General features: G+C 47.3%; 3 protein-coding genes and 1 non-coding gene across 8 annotated transcripts in view; 3 read left to right on the top strand and 1 right to left on the bottom strand.

Annotated features, from left to right (window-relative positions):
- The window catches only part of Efcab12 (EF-hand calcium binding domain 12), a 26,253-nt gene extending 13,160 nt beyond the window's left edge, over positions 1-13,093 (top strand). For 2 of the 4 annotated variants that reach the window (XM_031383031.1, XM_031383033.1), the window contains 7 exons: positions 377-562; positions 3,080-3,236; positions 5,841-6,037; positions 7,406-7,619; positions 9,257-9,407; positions 11,243-11,299; positions 12,563-13,093. In XM_031383031.1, the coding sequence (XP_031238891.1) occupies positions 377-562; positions 3,080-3,236; positions 5,841-6,037; positions 7,406-7,619; positions 9,257-9,407; positions 11,243-11,299; positions 12,563-12,821 (1,221 nt within the window). In that variant the 3' untranslated portion in view covers positions 12,822-13,093. Of the gene's footprint in view, positions 1-376; positions 563-3,079; positions 3,302-5,840; positions 6,038-7,405; positions 7,620-9,256; positions 9,408-11,242; positions 11,300-12,562 lie in introns of all 4 variants that reach the window. The other 2 variants (XM_031383032.1, XM_031383034.1) reach the window with 2 other exon arrangements.
- A 1,942-nt stretch (positions 13,094-15,035) lies between these two features.
- Positions 15,036-18,768, top strand: Rpl32 (ribosomal protein L32). 2 transcript variants are annotated; one of them, XM_031383025.1, is made up of 5 exons: positions 15,106-15,158; positions 15,696-15,813; positions 15,972-16,072; positions 17,017-17,198; positions 18,589-18,768. In XM_031383025.1, exons 3-5 carry the CDS (start codon positions 15,977-15,979, stop codon positions 18,716-18,718), a joined length of 408 nt encoding a protein of 135 aa, XP_031238885.1. In that variant the 5' UTR covers positions 15,106-15,158; positions 15,696-15,813; positions 15,972-15,976; the 3' UTR covers positions 18,719-18,768. The 2 variants fall into 2 exon arrangements, with proteins under 2 accessions (XP_031238884.1, XP_031238885.1); XM_031383024.1 differs by lacking the exon at positions 15,696-15,813 and having other exon boundaries at positions 15,036-15,158.
- On the top strand, positions 15,735-15,874 carry LOC116100140. The gene has a single exon (XR_004122491.1). It is a non-coding gene; the product is annotated as a small nucleolar RNA SNORA7 (small nucleolar RNA).
- A 2-nt stretch (positions 18,769-18,770) lies between the features above and the next one.
- Positions 18,771-20,450, bottom strand: part of Cand2 (cullin associated and neddylation dissociated 2 (putative)) — a 28,704-nt gene continuing 27,024 nt past the window's right edge. Inside the window, exon 15 of the mRNA XM_031383023.1 lies at positions 18,771-20,348. Within this exon, the coding sequence (XP_031238883.1) occupies positions 20,121-20,348 (228 nt within the window). The 3' untranslated portion in view covers positions 18,771-20,120. The remainder of the gene's footprint in view (positions 20,349-20,450) is intronic.

Genomic DNA, 20,450 nt, shown 5'->3' with positions numbered 1-20,450 from the left:
GCCTGTCTGCTGGAGTGGACAGGGGATAAGCCAGTGCTTGTGGGCTAACTTGGAGATCAAGACTATCAGGTTAGGGAGGGGAGGAAGGCCGCCTGTGATGGCGTTACCTACCTTGGAACCATGGTTTGTACACTGAGAATCGAAGGTCAGCCACCCACCCTCAACAAGCCAATTAAAGTACCCTAATAAGAACAACAACAACAAAAAAGAGATTTATTCAGTATGGCCACATTGAGAACAGGGCAGATATATATAGTGCATCTTGCCCTCCAGACCATCTTTGGGCTTTGAAGTGAGATTGAACTTTAACAAGAGGGCTAGGGATATGCGTATTTTAAGTAGTCCTCCTCATCTGGTCCACTCTTGCCTCTTCTAGGGCAGACCTCTCAAACATGTCCGCCTAACTACACCCCAGCTACGACTGCCTAAGCCCCCTGTCCTGGCTGACATGTATGCCTACCTGCGTAGTCGAAAGATCAAGGTCCTAGAGATATTTAGCAAGGGGGAGCGTAGTGAGAACCAGCGCATCTCCAGGGAGGAGTTTATCATGGCTCTGAAGGCTGTAAGTATGAGTTTCTCACTGGGGCTTAGGGTATGTATGGTCCTTCCTCCCTCCCCAGGCTCTGCAGTCCTGAGGGGCAGCCTCAGATTGCAGAACCACACTAGGAAACATGGCACAACCCACAGTCAGATCACAGCCCTAAAACAACCTCTGCACCAGGTTGAGAGATAGATAGCTCAGGGGTTATGATCCTGGCTGCTCTTACAGAGGACCCAGGTTCAGTTCTGAGCCACCCACATGAGCACTACCAATCACCTCTAACTCCATCTGCAGAGGAGCTGATGTCCTATTCTAGCTCCCAAGTGCACATGCTGCATAGATACACATGCAAGCAAAACATTCATATACGTACTAAAGATAAACTGTGCATACATTCTTGTTTTGGTTTGTTTTCTTTTGTTTTGGTTTTTGGTTTTTGGTTTTTTGAGACAGGGTTTCTCTGTATAGCCCAGGCTGTCCTGGAACTCACTGTAGACCAGGCTGGCCTTGAACTCAGAAATCCTCCTGCCTCTGCCTCCCAACTGCTGGCATTAAAGGCATGCACCACCAGTGCCTGACTCTGTGCATACATTCTTAACTGCCAACCCATCCCTCTAACCCACAGCTCTCTCTCCAGCTGGGGCTTCAACTCAGGACCTTGCATATACCAGCAAGCTCTCTACTACTGAACTATATATCCAGACTTATACTTTCAACTAATCAATTTCCAAACATTTTTATGAAATACAATTATGTGAACATCCAAAACATTTTTAAAAAGTAAATGTCTTCAACTACTAAAACAAAAAAAAAAATAGTTTAAATATTAAATCCTGGGCCAGGAGAGGTGGCTTAACAGTTAAGAACACTTACTGGTCTTGCAGAGGACTGAAGTTCAGTTCACAGCACCCAGTGACAGCTCACAATCCCCTGCAGTCCAGTTCTAGGGTATCTGTCACCTTCTTTGAACCTCTGTGGATGCTAGGTATGTTTGCAGTATACTTACATACATACAGCCAAGACACTCATACATATAAAATAAAAATACATCTTTTTTTTTGAAGATTTATTTATTTATTATATGTAAGTACACTGTAGCTGTCTTCAGACACACCAGAAGAGGGTGTCAGATCTCATTACAGGTGGTTGTGAGCCACCATGTGGTTGCTGGGATTTGAACTCATGACCCTCTGAAGAGCAGTCGGTGCTCTTCCCCACTGAGCCATCTCACCAGCCCCAATACATCTTTTTTTGTTTTTGTTTTTGTGTTTTTTTTTTTTTTGGAGACAGGATTTCTCTGTGTAGCCTTGGCTGTCCTAGAACTCACTCTGTAGACTAGGCTGGCCTCGAACTCAGAAATCTGCCTGCCTTTGCCTCCCAAGTGCTGGGATTAAAGGTGTGAGCCACCACCGTCTGGCTAAAATAAATCTTTTTTAAAATGCTTAATTATGAGATTCTTTAGCACCAGGGCAGTTCTGAGCTGATCCAAGGACAGTTAATCAGTGACTTTTGTCTAAAGAGATTGAAAAGACAATTATATGCATAATTATATTTCCTTTCAAACTTTTCTTTATGAACATTCAGTGTTTCTGGGTAAGTACTACATACCTTCAAAGTTGTCTATTGTCCTTTGTATTAATCAAGGTTCTCTAGAGAAACAGAAATGATAGAAAAATGTATGTATGTGTGTATGTGTATATGCACATATGTATATGTATGTCTGCATGGAGGCATGCATGTATGTATGCACATATGTGTATGTATATATATATGCATGCACATATGTATATGCATGCATGCATGTATGTATGTATGTATTATATATGTTTGGTATTTATTAGAGCAGCTTACAGGTTATAGTCCAGCTAATCCAACAGTGGTCATATCCTGATGGAAGGTCCAACAATGCAATAGTTGGTCAGTCTAGATGTCTCAGCTGGTCTTCAGTATATGTTGAAATCCCAAAGAAGAAGTAGGCTTTAATGCCAGGGAAGGAATGGATTTACCAGTGAGAGTGAAGGCAAGCAGGGAAAGAGCAAATGCTTCCTCCTGCCAGTCCTTCATGTAGGTAGGCTTCCAATAGAAGGTGTGGCCCAAGTTAAAGAAAAATCTCTCAGCAGGTATACCCAGCTACTTGGGCTAGTTAATTCCAGATGTAGTCAAATTGACAATCAAGAATAGCCATCATATCCTTTTTTAAAAATGTATGGATTTCTAATACTTTAGTGGAGAGGGCATACTTGTTCCTCATGTGTAATGATGGACGTATGACTTTTTTCCTAGCTAGAATGTTAATCAACTGAAAGAGACTGTGTAAAGATAGAGGCTTATCTGGCCTGAGTTTTTAAGGAGGGAGAGTTTTTCTGGGCAGAAAGAGGGAGCTGCCTGTGCAAAAGCCAGGAGTGATAAATTCCAGAATGCATCAGGGGCCTGACAAGGGCTCTGCACTATGTAGCATGGAGTTAAAGAGTTGAGCATGCTTGCCGAGCCTGCTGGAAAGGAGGAGGTGGGCCTCAGTAACTTCTTGTGCTTCCTCAGATTGGAGTTCCTCTGAAGAACCAGGAGCTGGAGGACATCATCATCTACCTTGGCTCCCTTGGGAAGCAGAATATCATCACCACAGAAGTCCTGGCCAGTACCTACAAGCAGTGGTCACTGGCCCAGCAGAAAAGCACCATACTTACTGCCAAGGAGTGTGCGTGTGCCCCCCAACCCCTGCCCTGGGAGCCAGCCTGGCTTTCTCCAGCACTCCATCCTCAGGTGGCTCCTCCTTCTCTGGCTTGCTATAAGTTTGCCAAGCTCTGGAGTTTCCAGCCACAGAGACCAAAGGCCCAGCTGCTCTTTTGTCTATTCAAAGATGAAGTCCAGCCCCTGTCCTTAGAGGGTCATAAACCATTGATTTAAAACAAAACTGAGGGCTGGGCATGTAGAGAAGTTGGCAGAGTGCTAGTCCAGCATGTTGGAAGCCCTGGATTCTATTCCCAGCGCTGCATAAGCTAGGCTTCAATTGTAGCATGTTGCACAGCTACAATTCTAGCAGTCGGGATGGAGGTGGGACATCCTTGGCTGTGTAGAGAGCTTGAGGTCAGCGTGGGATACAGGAGAATTTATCAGAGAGAGAGGGGGGTGGGAGGCTAACTAAGATCTCTTGCTCGGAAACTGAACATGTTGGAAGTTAGCTGCTTTGGGCTTTCTGTCATCATGGACATTATAAGGAATGCTATGAACAGCTGTGTAAGTTATACACAGCCTACATTATGTTTGCCCTCGTGTGCTTCTGGGACTACATCTGTCCAAACACAGCAAGAAGAGACAAACTAGAAAGGACTCTCTTAATATGTAAGCTATGAATTTACTGCATAAGCCTGAATCTCTCTTTTGGTTGTTTGAGACAGGGTCTCTCTACATAGCTCTGGCTGTCCTGGAACTCACTGTGTAGATCAGGCCTGCCTCAAACTCTCAGAGCTCCACCTGCCTCTGTCTCCTGAGTGCTGGAATTACAGGTATATGCCGCCATGCCTAGTTTTGGATAGTGCTGACATTGAACTCTGGGTTCTGTGCATTAGGCAAGCATCCCACCAACTGAGCTACACCCCCTCAGACTTTCTGTCTTTTATTTTTAAAAGTTATTATTGTTATAGGGAGAAAAAAAACAAACAGCTGCCACAATCCCCATCCCAGCTCCAAATAGAGCAAGGTCATTATTTCTTTAAGTGGAATGAATAGATCTTGCTCTGCCCCTAGCCACCAGACTGGCAGGAAATTAACTTCAGACACATTTTAGGGAGGGGTGGGGTTCTCTCTCCTTTGATATGAAATAAAAGTTGTCAGGAAACAGTGGAGGGGTTTTCTTGCAGGGGTGCCAAGCTGAAGCAGGGTTTCTAGAGTCAGGGCGAATGGCCACACCAAGAATGTGTAACATCCTCCCTGGTATGGTGACTTAGGTAGCTCCTGCATGGTGTGCATTCCTCAGCTCCAGATGTCAGACTTCCTGTCTGTGGCTGTCCTGCAAACACACTGGCACCCAGGCCCAGCCCACTCCCATGAGGGTCCCTGACACATCAGAACCAAAGAAACCTAGCACCCTCAGAGTTCTGATGGCTTAGGGTCGGCACCTCGTAGATTGCACTTTTCCCCTCTGCTCCTCCCATCATCTTGTGAATTTCCAGAGTTGCTGTGATCTCACAGCTGGCTGGAGTCACTAGAGCACAGTTCCTCTTATCTTGATTTGAAGTCAGGCAGCAGTTATTTCAGCATCCTCAGATGCCACCCTGGAGGGTGGCAGTTGGTAAGACAGGTGGACTTGGGGAGTCTCTGAGTTTGTCTAAAGGAGCAAACATCCGGGGCCCTGGAATCAGAGGAGAGGAGCACCATGTGGGCTGGCAGCATGAGCTTCTTGTCTGGAGTCTCAGGAGGAGGTGAGGCCAAGATTTCACGTCAGCATGAGGCTTCCATCAGGACCATGGCCAGGTGTCAGAATCTTTTCATTGGTCCCCATTTGGCAGGATCTTCCAAATAGGCCCACTTACAGGAACTGGGAGACTGCTGTGGACTAGCTCAGGCCTGGCCTCCATCAGCTTACACATGATAAGGTGCTTGTGCACAGAGATGGTTGCTGTGGAGTCAATTTCAGTTGGCTGGAGTGCTGGGATGGTAGTCAGACAAACCCCCTGAGCTGACCCTTCAGTGACTGGTGCACAGCCAGTGTCTGGAAAGGGCACCCAAGGCAGGTGGAGCCACCAAAGACTTTTGGGATACAGTAGATGAGGATGGCACAGATGAGGGGTGACTAGTGGAATAACAGCTGAAGTAGATTCCCACCGGTGCTTGTGGTCTAGGGAAAGGAGTCTGTTTTTAGTGTGTGTTCCCTGGGAGGTCAGGAACGGTGTTGAGCTGACCTTGTTTACATTTTTTGTTTGTTTGTTTGTTTTTGTTTCTCCAGACAGGGTTTCTCTTGTGTAAAAGCCCTGTCTGTCCCAGAATTCACAGAGATCTGCCTGCCTCTGCCTCCAGAGTGCTAGGATTAAAGGTGTGCTCCACCATTCCCAGCTGCCACTTTATAAGAGTTCTGTTTGTTGCTGGGTGGGAACATGGTAGCAGAGGAGGGGAATGGTGCAGGAAAGGTATGTGGGATGTACAGATGTGGGGCTTCATAGCGATGGAGGAGACAAACTCACTATGCCCCTCGGACGGATACTGGCTGGACACATGGGAAAGGAGCAGAAGAGCATGTTGGCATTGGCCCACTGACATCAGATTGAGTTCCACAGCTTGGTTTCATCTTTCCCTCCCACTCTAGATTACAGATTGTCTACAAAGAGAACTTTCCTGAAACATAGCCCTAAAAAGCAGCAGGCTATTTCATCCCCACAGCCTTTCAACATGGACCTGCTGAAGGTGCCTGAGGTTGATACAAAGATGGAGGGGCGGCCTATGTCAGAGGAAGACATGGAGGATGTGGGCAGACGGTACCGAGAGAGGCGGAGGCAGACCAAGGTACCTCTCTAGCACAGGTTTGGGGACTGGGCAAGCCAGGGGTTAGGACTTGGCACTGACACCTGCTAGCTGAGGAGTCTTCAGAAAGGTCTCACCTCCCTCAGCCCTTGTCTGTCATCTGTACAGTCAGCTAGGTGTGCCGAAACACTTCTATAATCCATCCCATCACTCAGAAGTCCAGTTAAAAAGATAATGACAGCCAGGGCTACACAAAGAAACCCTGTCTCGAAAAAACAAAATACGAGCCAGGAAGTGGTGGTGCACACCTTTAATCCCAGCACTTGGGAGCCAGAGGCAGGCAGATTTCTGAGTTCGAGGCTAGCCTGCTCTACAGAGTGAGTTCCAGGAACAGCCAGGGCCACACAGAGAAACCCTGTCTCAAAAAACCAAAACAAGCAAAAACAAAAAAAAAAAACACAAAACAAACAAACAAACAAAAAAAGGATTATGAGTTTGAGGGCTGGAGAGATGGCTCAGCAGTTAAGAGCATTGACTGCTCTCCCAGGGGTCCTGAGTTCAATTCCCAGCAACCACATGGTAACTCACAACCATGCAATGGGGTCTGATGCCCTCTTCTGGTGTGTCTGAAGAGAGCAATAGTGAAGACATAAAATTTTTTAAAAACTAAAAAACAAAACAAAACAAGAAAAAAAGGATTATGAGTTTGAGGCCATAGAAAGGGCTACATAGAAAGACCCTGTCTCAAAAACCACAAATGAGATACACACCTTTAATCCCAGTACTTGGGATGCAGAGGTAGGTAGATCTTTGTGAATTTGAAACCAGCCTGGTCTGCATAGTTAGCTCCAAACCATTAAGCCATTAGAGCTACACAGTGAGAGTCTGTCTCAAAAACAAACAAACAAACAAAAACAATACAACCAACATACACAAACAAGCAAAACAACAAAACAACCAAATTAAAAAAACAAAACCCTCAACAGGCAGTGATGTCACTGGATCTCTGCACTGGCAATGTGGCTTCTGCTCAGGATTACACACAAATGGCTATGCCTGATTTAGAGTCCCCCTGCAGCCAAAAAACTCAAATATCATTTTTCAACAGGACATCTCTGGGGCACTTAACTGCTACTGTGCCTTTTTATAGATATTACACGTTACAGAGTACCCAGTATAAGTGTGTTCTGAGGATTCATGAGCCAAGTGCTCAGAGCCCCTGAGGGGGTAACCTTGACCTCGATGCTGCTCCTCTAAGCTGTTAGCCTTGGAACCTGAACTGAAGCCCCACTATGCACACATTATTCTTCATGGAGGCCTCTGAGGAGGTAGAGAAGGTGCTATGCTGCCTTCAAGCCAAAATGAATGTCACAAAGACACAAGTTGGAGCATCTTCTGTTCTCTCTGCAGCTCTCTCTCCCCTCCATCCAATACATGGAGAGCTGCCGGCTGGTTCGATCTGGGACAAAAGAGTTTGACAATCACTGCCTGCCATCCACCATTTCTGGAGAGATGGGGGAGCTGCTCAATGTGACCCGCAGGGATGACTTCCTCATCTACCTGCAGTGCTGGGAACTCTGTGAAGCCTACGGTCTCCCGCTGACTGAAGATATCCTCATGAGAGGTAGAGCTTGTTTTAAGGGAGAGCCTTGGCAAATGTGGAGTTGACCCTGATACTGGCTACCCCATACACGCACCTAGCCAAGCCATCTTTGGTGGGAACACTGGGAAAGAGGAGGAAAAAAGGAAGGCAGACCACTTGGCTGCTAGGTGGGCTTCCTAGGACACAGACTCTGAGACATATGGGCTCCTTAGGTGAGATCTGGGAGATCCAGGTTCTGGAGCTCTGCCTTCACACATATGTATCCACCTACACATATGTCTACCCCACATGCACATCTTCTCCACATCCATGAGACAAACTCAAAACAATGAGAAAACCACCATCAAAATAGTTGAAGCAAGCCCCAACCTCTCATCAAAGTAGCTCTAAGGGCCAGGAGTGGTGCTCCGTGAGAAACTCTTGTTTATCAAGTATGATGTCTGGACTTGGCATGCGTACACACGCACATACACGTGCATACACACAAACACACACACACACATTCATGCAGGCACACATACTAATTATCCTAGTGAAGTCTAGTTGAATCTTCCCAAGTCCAACCTAAGCTTGCTAGGCAGCTCCATCCTAAATTGCTGTTCCAAACTGGTCTCCCTCCCCTGTCCCCTGTCTCCTGGTGATCAGGGTCATCCAAGGTCCCGAAACTAGTCTCCCTCCCCTGTCACCTGGTGATTAGAGTCATCCAAGGTCTCCAAACTGGTCTCCCTCCCCTGTCCCCTGTCTCCTGGTGATCAGGGTCATCCAAGGTCCCCAAACTAGTCTCCCTCCCCTGTCCCCTGGTGATCAGAGTCATCCAAGGTCTCCAAACTGGTCTCCCTCCCCTGTCCCCTGGTGATCAGGCTCATCCAAGGTCCTTTTTTGACACTGAGCTGCAGCTGTATGCCATGTTGCATTATGAGGAACTGTGGGAGAGTTCAGGGGAACTTTATATCCTATTATAGTTCGCAATTTCCAAAGAACCTACTACCAACTAAAAATGAGAAGTTGGGCTGGCAAGATAGTTCAGCAGACAGAGGCCCTTGCTGCCAAGCTTAATCATCCAAGTTCAAACCCCGGGACTCATGTAGTGGAAAGAGAAAACCAGCTCCTACAAGATCTACAAGATGTCCTCTGGCCTCCACATGTGTATAGAGGTGTTCTCTCTCTCTCTCTCTCTCTCTCTCTCTCTCTCTCTCTCTCTCTCTCTCTTTCTCTCTCTGTCTTTCTCTCTCTCTCCCTCTCTCTGTCTCTGTCTGTCTGTCTGTCTGTCTGTCTGTCTGTCTGTCTGTCTGTCTCTCTCTCTCTCTCTCTCTCTCTCTCTGAGAGAGAGAAACAATAATCAAACCAACCAACCAACAAACATGTATTTACAGAGTTTGGAATGAGATGGTTCAGTGGATAAAGGGACTTTGCCGCCAAGCCTGATGACCTAAGTTCAATACCCAGAATCCACATACATGTAGAGAGGGCAGACTCCACAAAGTTATATTCTAGCCCCCACATATGCACTTTGCCACTCTACCTGCCAAGCCATCTAGATAGCTCAGAAAAAAAATAATCTTTTAAACAGAAGTGTGAGTTTTTTAAATAGTTTCCACATGACCCTAGAGTAGTTAACTTTGGCTGATGGAGTCTGCTGTCTCCCTTGCTGCCCACAGCACTACTGTATCCAGGAGACAAGATCATTACTCTGAAAGAAGAAGTCCGCCCGATCCGGCAGCCTGGAGGCTATTATATAGACCAGAGGATTGTCCACAGCCTGGCTGGATTCAGGAACCTCCACAAGCATGGGGAAAAGAAAAGAGACAAGCTGAGTTTCAAGTTGCCCCTTCAGTTGCTGGGGCTGGGACGTTGGCATGCATGTAGTGTCGTGTTACGCCAGTATCTATGTCCCTACCTAGTCACTTCTGACTGGCCAGTCCAAAATGTCACCTTAAGTGCATATCTTAGGTTCACACAGCTCCCCTCCTGACCACAGGCTTACATAATCATAAGGCCCGTGGGAAAAAGCCAAAAGGGGGTGTTATCTTACCCTTTGCAGAAGTTGAGGAACTCTGCAAAGGACAGGGACTAATTCCTTCCCTGTGCTGCCATCCTGTGGCAGGCACACTCACTCATTCCCTAACAAGAGGTAGGCTGGTAGCCCCTGGGAAAACAGAAAATGCTGCCACGACTATTAGACTATCCTCCTTTGAAGTGACCCAAAGTCAATTCCCCCTCCATTCCCACTGAATGTGGGCCAATCAGGAGGCAACTACTGAGAGTAGCATCAGTAGTGACTGCAGAGGGGAGAATGAGATGGCATCCCTGCAGAGGGTTGGGTGGTGTAGTGTGGCAGAATGCCTGGGGCAGCACAGTGGATGTCATCTGGTCAAGAGGCAAGTTACTGCATTCTGAACCTCAGCATTTTCATGTATAAAGTGGACACAGCACTCCTAATACATACGGAGAGGGTTTGACAAGGGCCACAGGTTGTCCTCAGCACCGCCAGTGTGGCTGTTGCTTTTCCTTGCACTTGTCCTGATGTTTTTGAGTACAGGGCCAGTCTAGGCCCACAGCAGTTGTGGTTTGGAAAGTGCCGAGTATGACCCAGCCAAGTGGTAGCCTAGAGGGCCTCTGAAATATGCCTTCTAGTCTGTGGCTGGCTGGTACTCATTACTAAACCATGAACCCAGGAAGTGGGTTTGAGGACCAAGTGGTAAAACACATAAGCCTGTGGGGTACGAAGAAGAGAAGAAGCACACTGGTGAATGGGCAGGCAGCTCACTACTGCAGCTCTGGGGTCACTGATGGAAAACTGACCAGAGAGAGTTGGACTGGACCCTGTGCATGCCAGGTGCCCAGGAAAGAGATTTTTTTTCCTTGTGTTTGATCAGTCACATCTGTAAAAGAAAAAGAGAGGTCCCCTAGCTAAAAGAGGGACATTAGCTCTCTCTCACCTCTAGGGACTAAATTGTAAATGATCCTGAGGCCAGGTGCTAGGGAAAGAGAGTAGACAAGGCTCACAATTCAATCCTTTGGATCAGAAGAAACAACCCAGGATTCTGAGGCCAGATGTGGGCTGGCTTAGAAAGGAATCCAGCGATCAGTTAGGGAAGTCTGCCAGGCAGGCCAAGGTATAGAGGGTGAGTCTTTATCATGTTTGTCCCACAGAGCTTGGCCTCTGGCAAGGGAAGTGGGAGTCAGGCTCAGCATCTACCAGTTGCTGAACACATCTAACTATTTTGGAGGCCTCCAATCCATGAACGAAAGGAACCCAGGTCAGGATTTTCCTCACCCTACCAGCCAGAGGTGTGTCTTGCTGTACGGAGACTAGGGCCTCCACAAAAGAAAAACATTCAGAGCTCTGCTCTGAGACTCAGAAATGGATTTCTTAATGGCCTCCACCTCCCCAAAGCCAGCTTTTCCTGATGTTTCTATTTTTGTTTGTTTGTTTGGTTTGGTTGCTTGCTTGATTTGAGACAGGGTTTCTCTGTGTATATCTAGCTGCCCTGGAACTCACTCTGTAGACCAGGCTGGCCTCCAATTTACAAGAGATCCATTTGCCTCTGCCTCCCAAGTGCTGGGATTGGAGGCACATACCACCACTGCCCAGCTCCTGGAGTTTCTCTTTCCTAACAATGCCTCTCTCTATTCCCTGGTAGGAAAACATCAAAGAAAATGAAGAAAATGCACTTTCAAGATTTCGAGGAATTTACTGGGTTTGTAGTGGTAATGCGTGTCTGCTAGGAGGGCAGGGGATGAGGATGGGAGGGCCCTCTCCTCTACTCAGAGGCGGCTCTGGGACCTATGCATATTGAACAAAATCCTGGCATTGTTGTGGTCCTCCATGCCCAGGGCCTAAGGGGCAGCAGAAGAGACTGCCTCCCTTGAGTGAACTCATCTCCATTGTCACCAACAAGTCTGAGTTACTCTAGACCTATGGTTTATAGTAGCGGACATTGACACACAGTCCCACATCTGAAGCATAACTAAGTGAGGCTGGCCTCAGAAGCTAGATTCAAGACCTGATTTCCAGATGCTTCTGGGTGGGGCTGGGCTGTAGCTTAGCAGCTAGATATTAGCTTAGAGCATGTGAAGCTCTGGATTCTATCTTCAGCACCAAAAAGACCAGGTGAAGGGGGGGGGGAACAAGTCTTCTAGAGCAGTGATTCTCTCTCTCTCTCTCTCTCTTTGGTTTTTCAGGGCATGGTTTCTCTGCATAGCCCTTCTCCAGGAACTCACTCTATATACCAGGCTGGCCTCGAACTCAGAATTCTGTTTGTTGATGCCAAGTGCTAGGATTAAAGGCATCACTACCACTGCCCGGCTAGAGCAGTGATTCTCAACCTGTGGGTCACGACCCCTTTGGGAGTTGAACATCTTTTTCACAGAGGTCACCTAAGAGCATTGGAAAATTGATATTTGCAAACAATTCACAACAGTAGCAAAATTACAGTTATGAAGTAGGAACAAAAATAATTTTATGGTTAGGGGGTCACCACAACATGAATTGTATTAAAGGGTCAAAGGGTCGCAGCGTTAGGAAGGTTGAGAGCCACTACTCAAGAGCAAGGATGTCACACGCCTAAGTATGGGTTTAAGAAGCAGTGCCTAGCCGGGCAGTGGTGGCACATGCCTTTAATCCCAGCACTTGGGAAGCAGAGACAGGTGGATTTCTGAGTTTGAGGCCAGCCTGGTCTACAGAGTGAGTTCCAGGACAGCCAGGGCTGTACAGAGAAACCCTGTCTCAAAAAGAAAAATAAAAAGAAAGAAAAAGAAACAGTGCCTAAGTACTTAGCCACTCATTCACTGCATGATCTTGACCTCTAGATCGCCAGGTCCTTACTAGAGAGGATACTGGAAGTGTTTAAGCGCTTTTCACACTAGACAGCGTGGTCATGGCTTATGTTCTCTGCTGAGAGGGAGCCCTGGGCCTGGTCTCTCTGCCACAGCAACCTTCGCTATATCTTTTTCTTTTCCAGGAAGCTGAAGTCGAAGAGGTTAAGTGTTCCTTCAGTTACCCACCCCAATTACTTCTGGCCCGGTCACCTTCTGGACAAGCTGAGGCTCTACCTACCCACGGTGGCCAAGGACCAGAGCCAGGCGATTTTCAGCTGTGTAAAATACGAGCCCCCAGTTTACCCTGCCATCTACCACGATAAGGGCTGGTGGCCCATGAACAACTCTGGTTACATGACCCATGCCTATTATGACTCAAACAAGGTGTACTCTATCAACTAGAGTGGCCTGAAGGATGGTGGGCCAGAAGACATGCAGCCAGAAGTCCACAACTGCAGATATGAGATACCAAAGAGCTATACAAAAGAAACATTGCCAGGGCAGGACTGGGGATGTGTCCCCTGATGCCAGTGTGTCCAGTGGAGTGTGAATGTGTACACACACACACATACACACACACACACACACACACACACACACACACACACACACACACTGTGTTTTCTTCTCTGTCATAACCTCTTCCCTTTTGAAATAAATCGGGTTAGAGCTGACCTGTAGCCTAGCTCATGTAATTTCCTGCTTAAGGGGTATAAAATGTGAAGGTGTGAGTATGTAAGAGACATTCCCCAGAACACCTCCCACCTCCCATCCTGGGACATTAATGCCTACAGGGACAGTAAGAGTGTCCTCTGTTAATTGAGGTAGCATGTCTTCAGCTGGAGAGACCCTTAGACTGAGGCTCCCAACCCCCGAGTCTTCAGAAATCAGAGCCATACTCTGTAGTTCATGGGCCTTTTGTATGATCCACCCCACTTGCCTTTCTCTTTATGTAATGTAGTCTGTAAGGTGCCATTAGCCACACACTTCCATGTTCCATGGGTCTTCACATAGCCTGTAGGCCAAGCAGCATTTGGGAAGGGTGGGCAATCCACAGACACATGAAAGCAACAGTCCTGCCCTGCTGTTTGCTAACCAGCCATCCCAGACAAGACACTGTACTTATCTGGGTCTCTGCTCGCCCTTTACAGCAAGCACAATGGTTGGGGCAGCATACCCAATTCAGCATTTGCTCCACCTCCTGGAGCCACTTTCAAGATCACCAGTGGCATCTGTTGTGTTTGAGTTTGTAGAATCGAGGTTTAAAATTTTTTAATTTATTCTGCTGGGCAGTGGTGACACGCACCTTTAATCCCAGCACTTGGGAGGCAGAGACAGATCTCCAAGTTTGAGGCCAGCCTAGTCTACAGAGTGTATTCCGTGACAGCCAAGGTTACACAGAGAAACCCTTTCTTAAAAACAAAACAAACAGGAGGGTGGGGGGTGGGTTGGATTTGGAGAGATGGCTCAGTGGTTTAGAGCACTGATTGTTCTTCCAGAGGTCCTGAGTTCAATTCCTAATCACATGGTGGCTCACAACCATCTGTAATGGGATCTGATGCCCTCTTCTGGTGTGTCTAAAGGCAGCTACAGTGTACTTACATAAAATAAATAATCTTAAAAAAATGAGGTTTATTCTATGTACTTGAGTGTTTTGCCTGCATGTATGAGTATGTACCACATACATGTAGTGCCTACAGAAAAGGGCATTTGATCCCCTAGGGCTAGTGTTACAAAGGTTGTGAGGCAACACGTGGTTCCTGGGAACTAAATGCCACCCCTCCAGCTCTGATTTGATTTTTTTTGTTTTTTTTGGGGGGGGGTTGTTTGTTTTTTTTTGTTTTTTTTTTGGTTTTTTTTGTTGTTGTTTGTTTTTGTTTTTCGAGACAGGGTTTCTCTGTGTAGCCCTGGCTGTCCTGGAACTCACTCTAAATACCAGGCTGGCCTGGAACTCAGAAATCCACCTGCCTCTGCCTCCCTAGTGTTGGGATTAAAGGCATGCACCAGCACTGCCCGGCTTCTGGTTTGGTTTTATTTCCCCCTAAAATTAGAGTTTTCACAATGATCTGAAAAACAAAAGGTAAGCAAAATAGACTAAACTCGGCCTGCCTCTGCTGTGATTAAAAGTCATGCACCACCACGCCCTGTCAATAGACTATTTTCTTAGCAATATTATCAACCTATCACTTATTAATACATTGCTCTAGATAAGTAAGAGAGTATTTAGACATACAGAAGACGCGAGAAGGCTCGGTAGCACTTCAAAATACAGGGGTTTGCGCATTTGTATATTCTGAAGTTTTTGGACATTTGCTCAACCAAGCCCCTAAGGATCCTTCAAAGAGTCCCTGTTTTGCTACCTCCTAGCCACAAGGGGGCACACTCGGGAACGGACAATTTAAAAAGCTATTGGGCTTCCACTTAGAGCGGAAATAAATGCCACCTAGCAGGTCTTAGTTCAGAAAGAATCCCAAATTTCTTAAGTAGTCTCAAGAGAAAAATACATTTCAGTTAATTCGAAGATGTTAATGTCTACTACAGAACACTAGTACATTAGTTTTTTTTTTTCAGCATTATTTCTCAGGCACATCTTAATTTCCTTTAGAGGATCCAGAGCCGGAAGTGATTACCTTTTCTCTGCCAGGACCTAGGACTCCGTCCCATCATACCTTGCGCGCCGCCGCCGCCTCTTCCTTCTTCCTCGGCGCTGCCTACGAGGTGGCTGCCATCTGTTTTGCGGTGAGTCTGCATCGGCGGCCATCCGCCGCCTGCGGGTTCGGCGCGACCCAGGCTCCGGGTGGGGAGGCCTCGGCGTTGGCCTCCGCGCTGGCGTAGTATTGGCGAGCGCGCACGGGCCCGGCCACTGGCGCTGCTACGGAGTCTGCCCGGGGCCAGGCATCGACCAGGGCGGCTTTGCTGCCATGCGGCCCGTGGGCTTCGGGCGGCAGCTGCTGCTTTCTAATTAGCTTGTTAGCAGCCCTTTTTTTTGTGGCCGGTATGAAACCCTGAGTCGGGAAGCTGCCGCCGCTCGCCGGTGGGCCGAAATGCTTTCTGAACACGAGCTGGTTGGGTACTCGCCGGCAGAGCAGGTTGTCTGTGGAGGGAACAGAGACGGCACCCTTTGGTTGGTGCTCCGCGACGATCCGTGAGGGACAGGCAGTGTGGTGGCGTGTTAGAAGTACATGGTGATTTTGCGTATTTAAGGGCGCAGCACTAAAAGTGGAGTGGGATTTGCTGCTCCTGCTCCTCTAGAAAGCCCTGTTTCGGGTTATTTAGGTCAGTTGCCGTTCTTAGATGTGGATGAGATGACCCACTGACCTCTTGGGATCGCGTCTGGAGAGTGGCTAGTATTCTGCCAGCTTCGGAAGCAAGAGGGAGAACAAGTCTAGCAGAGGTACCCATTCCATTCCCAGTTTGCTCGGTAGCTGGTGATTGGAAGACACTCTGCAACATCCGAAGGCCTGAGACACGCAGCCCCACCTCGAAGGTTTTGTTTTGTTTTTTTTGTCTTATTTATTTTTTTTAACTAACTCGAGTCTGACTTTTGTAAAGGCATCATGGCTGCCCTCCGACCTCTGGTGAAGCCCAAGATCGTCAAAAAGAGGACCAAGAAGTTCATCAGGCACCAGTCAGATCGATATGTGAAAATTAAGGTATGTGGTCCTGGGATGGGGGTTAAGTTCTGAGCACACATTTCTGGTATCACCTATCTCGGCAGTCAGTTGACTAAAAGTTCATTTTTAAAGTGACACTTTCTATTTTATGTTTATCCGTGCCAAGGGCAGGGGACTTTAAGGAGTAGATTCTCTCCTTCCCGTCTTGTGGGTCCAGGTCTGACTGGCGGCAGGCACTTTAAGCCATCTCTGTACCTGGACTTTGTATTTTAAAGATCTTTGGGGTTTTGTCTGCACACCAGGCACATGCATGCATGGAATTGGACTTAGGGCCTCTGTAAATGCAGCCAGTACTCTCAACTGCTAAGAGATCAGTTGGCTGGATTGGCATGCACACCCAGCATAATCCCTCCTGAAACATAATTGCAATGGACAATGATGAAATTCCGGTCCAAATCGTTTTGCTAACTGAGCTACACTCTCAGCCTTTGGTGTGTTTTATGGGGCAGAAATCTTTGGTACTAAAAACAGTGCAGGCACATTTGTACTGTGTACAGTCCCTCTAATCTCAACCCATGGGATCAGAATCTGGTCAGGTGGGAAAGTTTGGTTTTGTTGGGAGATTCTACAGTGAACCACAGTGTTTGTTTTGTTTGTTTGATTGATTGTTTTTCTGAGACAGGGTTTCTCCGTGTAGCCTTGGCTGTCCTGGAACTCATTCTGTAGACCAGGCTGGCCTCAAATTCAGAAATCTGCCTTTCAGGTGCTGGGATTAAAGGCGTGTGCCACCGCAGCCCAGCTTGAACCAGGGTTTTGGGAGGGTTTTTTTGTTTTTTTCTGTAATGAAGTGTATAAAAGTAGGAAGTTAATTTCCTAAGAGTTCCTCCCAAATGACATGACCCCCTTGAATTTTGCTGGGGGGGGCACCACCAACAAGGAAGAGCTGGCAGTTTGCATAAGGACTAATTTGCCTGTGTTTTTAGCGAAACTGGCGGAAACCCAGAGGCATTGACAACAGGGTGCGGAGAAGATTCAAGGGCCAGATCCTGATGCCCAACATTGGTTACGGGAGCAACAAGAAAACCAAGCACATGCTGCCTAGCGGCTTCCGGAAGTTCCTGGTCCACAATGTCAAAGAGCTGGAAGTGCTGCTGATGTGTAACAAGTAAGTTGGGCCCCTGGTTGGGAGTGTGCCCTTCTCCTGTAGACTCTGGGGACACTGCAGTAGGCACGTGCTTATGAGGAAGGGTGAATGTTCAGGGCATTTGAAACCTCAGACTAGAGAAGAGGGGAGTCTTCTTCATTTTATACAGTGGGTGTTCAGTGTCCTTAATGGTCCTGTCTGGAACACTGCTATAGTGTCATGAGACTGCAGGGGGCTGTGTCTAACCTGGGACCTAAGCTATGCTTGGTTCTGCTCTGACAGGTAGTTTTGCAGAGCAGCTCAGGTCTTTTGGGTCTGAGGTAGAGAAAAAAAACCCAGGCACACCTTAGAAGGATGTGGGGTGTTCTGGATACTTTGAGCAAGTTGGTCTCAGATGCAAAACCAAGGCCTCCCAGGAAATACTCTTGACAATGGATATGAGGATGTGGTAGGGAGAGTTTATTTTTCTCAAGTAAACTAGGACTGCAGAGAGTGATGCATGAGGGCAGCAGAAGGGTGTATGTGTTTGGGTTTATAGGGATCTGTTTTCTGGGGTGGTTGTGATGTAGATGGAGGAACTCGGCATGGGGATATTATGTTGTTCATTTAACCAAGCCTTGACTGAAGTGCTGCAAGGTCTTTTGGAAGGTGAATGCAGGAATGTATGTGTGTGCAAGAGCAGCAGTCTATGTGGCAGTGTTGTTGAAAGCTGCTTGGCATTGTTAAAGCCTGCAGGGGCACTGCTCAAGATCATGCAGTGAATGAGTGGCATAATCCCTCCTTTTCCCCTGTGTAACTGAGGAGCTGGGCAAATTGAAAGGTAATTATGAGAAAATCATTGGTGGTAGTAGTAGTTCCTGAGTGGTAAGAGTCCTGGGGTGGGATGTGGCTGCACGTGACTTGTGAATGGTAAGTGTGCTAGTTACGGCTATAGGTGCATGTGGCCAAGAACATGGGCTTTGGGTTAGAAAGTGATGCAGTCTGTTCCCAAATATCTGTCAGGTGAGGGTCTGTCTGTATTTGGAATTTCCGTAGCTCTGCCATCCTGCTTCTCTAGGGGTTTTTCCTCCGCTCCCTGTCTACGGCTTTACAGTCATCTCCATACTGGGAGTGTGCATTAGGACAGCTTCTCAGCATCCTGAGGGAACATGGGCAGTGTTTGTTGTTCACTCTACTTGAACTGTGTACCTTACAGTGACTGCACTGGAAGCCTTTGGCTCCTGTGGAAGAATTCTGGGTTCCTCACTCAGAACCTCTGTGCCTGCAGTGGGCCCAGCTTCCCCTTGTGGATTAATGCCTAATCACTACCATAGACCACTGCAGAAGCCTTGGTCCCTGGGTCCTCGGGATTTGAGCCTTTAGTACTCATTAAACCATTTCCCTGGTGACTACTGGTTTGCTTTTCTTTCAGATCTTACTGTGCTGAGATTGCTCACAATGTGTCCTCTAAGAACCGAAAAGCCATCGTAGAAAGAGCAGCACAGCTGGCCATCAGAGTTACCAATCCCAACGCCAGGCTACGCAGTGAAGAAAATGAATAGATGGCTTGTGTGCATGTTTTGTGTTTAAATAAAAATCACAAAAACTGCCATCTAGGTATTTTCTATCATTTTGGTAACTGGAGATTGTTTTTGCCGACACTTATTCCCCAGTGGGAGGCAGCAGGGCTCAGAATACCTTACTAGTCTTGGTGCAGGTGATTTGTGGAAGAGGGGAAAGGTAGGTACATATTAGGAATCTGGGAGCCAGGCTCTCACCCTGTTCCAGCTGCTAGCATGGGCACTTTTTTGGGGAAGCTTTTAGTTTTATGGAACTGGCCTGCTTGGCCTCACTCAGGATTGACAACTTCATATGAGACTGGTATTTCTGTGCCACATGAGATACTACAAGGGCAGTGCCTTCTTATCAAATTATTAGGCTTTTGTTCTTGTAGAAATAAGGTTTTTATCTTGCTGTAGCAGTATGGGGTTTACCCTAAAGTGGTGAGTGTGGTAGGTTAGGCCATAACTGAGCTATTTAAACTTTGGTTTTGTCTGCATGTGTGTCTGCCCTGGGGACATTGGATCCTTTAGGATAGGAGTTAGAAACAGTTGTTGCTACTAGAAAGGCCAGGACTCAGAAGAACCTGTCACTGAGCTGTTCTGCCCTGTTGCTTTTAGATATGATCTTATAAATTGCCAACTATGACCTGAGTGTGTAATCCAGCCACAGCCTAGCAACTAGGGTAATAGGTCTATGCCATTGGCTTTGATATTTCCAGGACTGAGTCAATCTGGAATCATGTGGAGAGCTTTGAATATGTTCTTTATTAACTCAGATAGTTGGCCTCTGCTGGCTTTAATCCCAGGCAGGTGGACCTTAGTTTGGGCCATCTGTGGCTATAAAAAGAAATGTCTTTAAAAAATCAAAGCCCACCAGGCAGTGGTGGTGCACGCCTTTAATCCCAGCAATTGGAAGGCAGATTTCTGAGTTCAAGGCCAGCCTGGTGTACAGAGAGTTCCAGGACAGCCAAGGCTACACACAGAAACCCAAAAAAAGCCCTGGTCTGTCGCTTATATTTAAGTTTTCAGTACTAACAGCTACACATGGGAAGAGCACAAACCAACTGATACACACCTGGGTGATGAGATTAAATATAAGTTGGCTCTCTTGTGCCCAGACCTAAAGTTTGCATGGGTTCTACGTAGCCCTACCCATGGCTAGGCTCAGGGTGCTAATTGATTGACATTTGGAGTCCAGAGCAAGTGAAGTAGGGAGTCAACCCCTGAGGGGTGCAGTGTAAAGGTGGTGGAACATCACCCATGTGAATGAATGTCCTGAGTTGGTGGGCCCAGCTTTGGCTCTGAGGCTGTGAGCAGGGGGCCCTAGCAAAGGCACTGAGGCTGATGGGGAAGGACAGGAGAGGCCAAGGCCTATTGGGTAAGAAGGGAGGCTTGGGGACAGCTAGCTGAGTTCCATCGAGTCCATGCTGGGGCCAGAGGCTGTGTCCTTTTGGATGCTCTCGAAGAGGGTGGTGAGTTCTGGGTTGGATCGGATCTGGGCAGAAAAGTCAGCCACACTGGGGCTCTTGCGCACCTCGGGGTTGGTGAGCAGGGCAGCCACTGCCCGCATTGCTGAGCGCTTCAGCTCATCTTGCTTCTCCAGCTCCTGCTTCACAGAACCAGCCTTGACCTGCAGAGGGAGACAATGTCCTTACTGAGCCCATGTTACTCATTTTACACCTGGGTTTCAATTTAATAAAGGCCTAATTTCAACCTGATTCATACCAGATTT

The sequence above is a fragment of the Mastomys coucha genome, unplaced genomic scaffold (assembly GCF_008632895.1).
Source record: "Mastomys coucha isolate ucsf_1 unplaced genomic scaffold, UCSF_Mcou_1 pScaffold20, whole genome shotgun sequence".
NCBI lineage: Eukaryota > Metazoa > Chordata > Mammalia > Rodentia > Muridae > Mastomys > Mastomys coucha.
Note: the sequence above shows the minus strand (reverse complement) of the source record. Positions and strands in the feature narration are given on the sequence as shown.

Excerpts from the sequence above, each read along its gene's own strand:
- Rpl32 (XM_031383024.1), top strand. The coding sequence starts at position 15,977 with ATGGCTGCCCTCCGACCTCTGGTGAAGCCCAAGATCGTCAAAAAGAGG. Across the intron at positions 16,073-17,016 it reads ATCGATATGTGAAAATTAAG|CGAAACTGGCGGAAACCCAG; the intron begins GTATGTGGTCCT and ends CTGTGTTTTTAG. Across the intron at positions 17,199-18,588 it reads GTGCTGCTGATGTGTAACAA|ATCTTACTGTGCTGAGATTG; the intron begins GTAAGTTGGGCC and ends CTTTTCTTTCAG.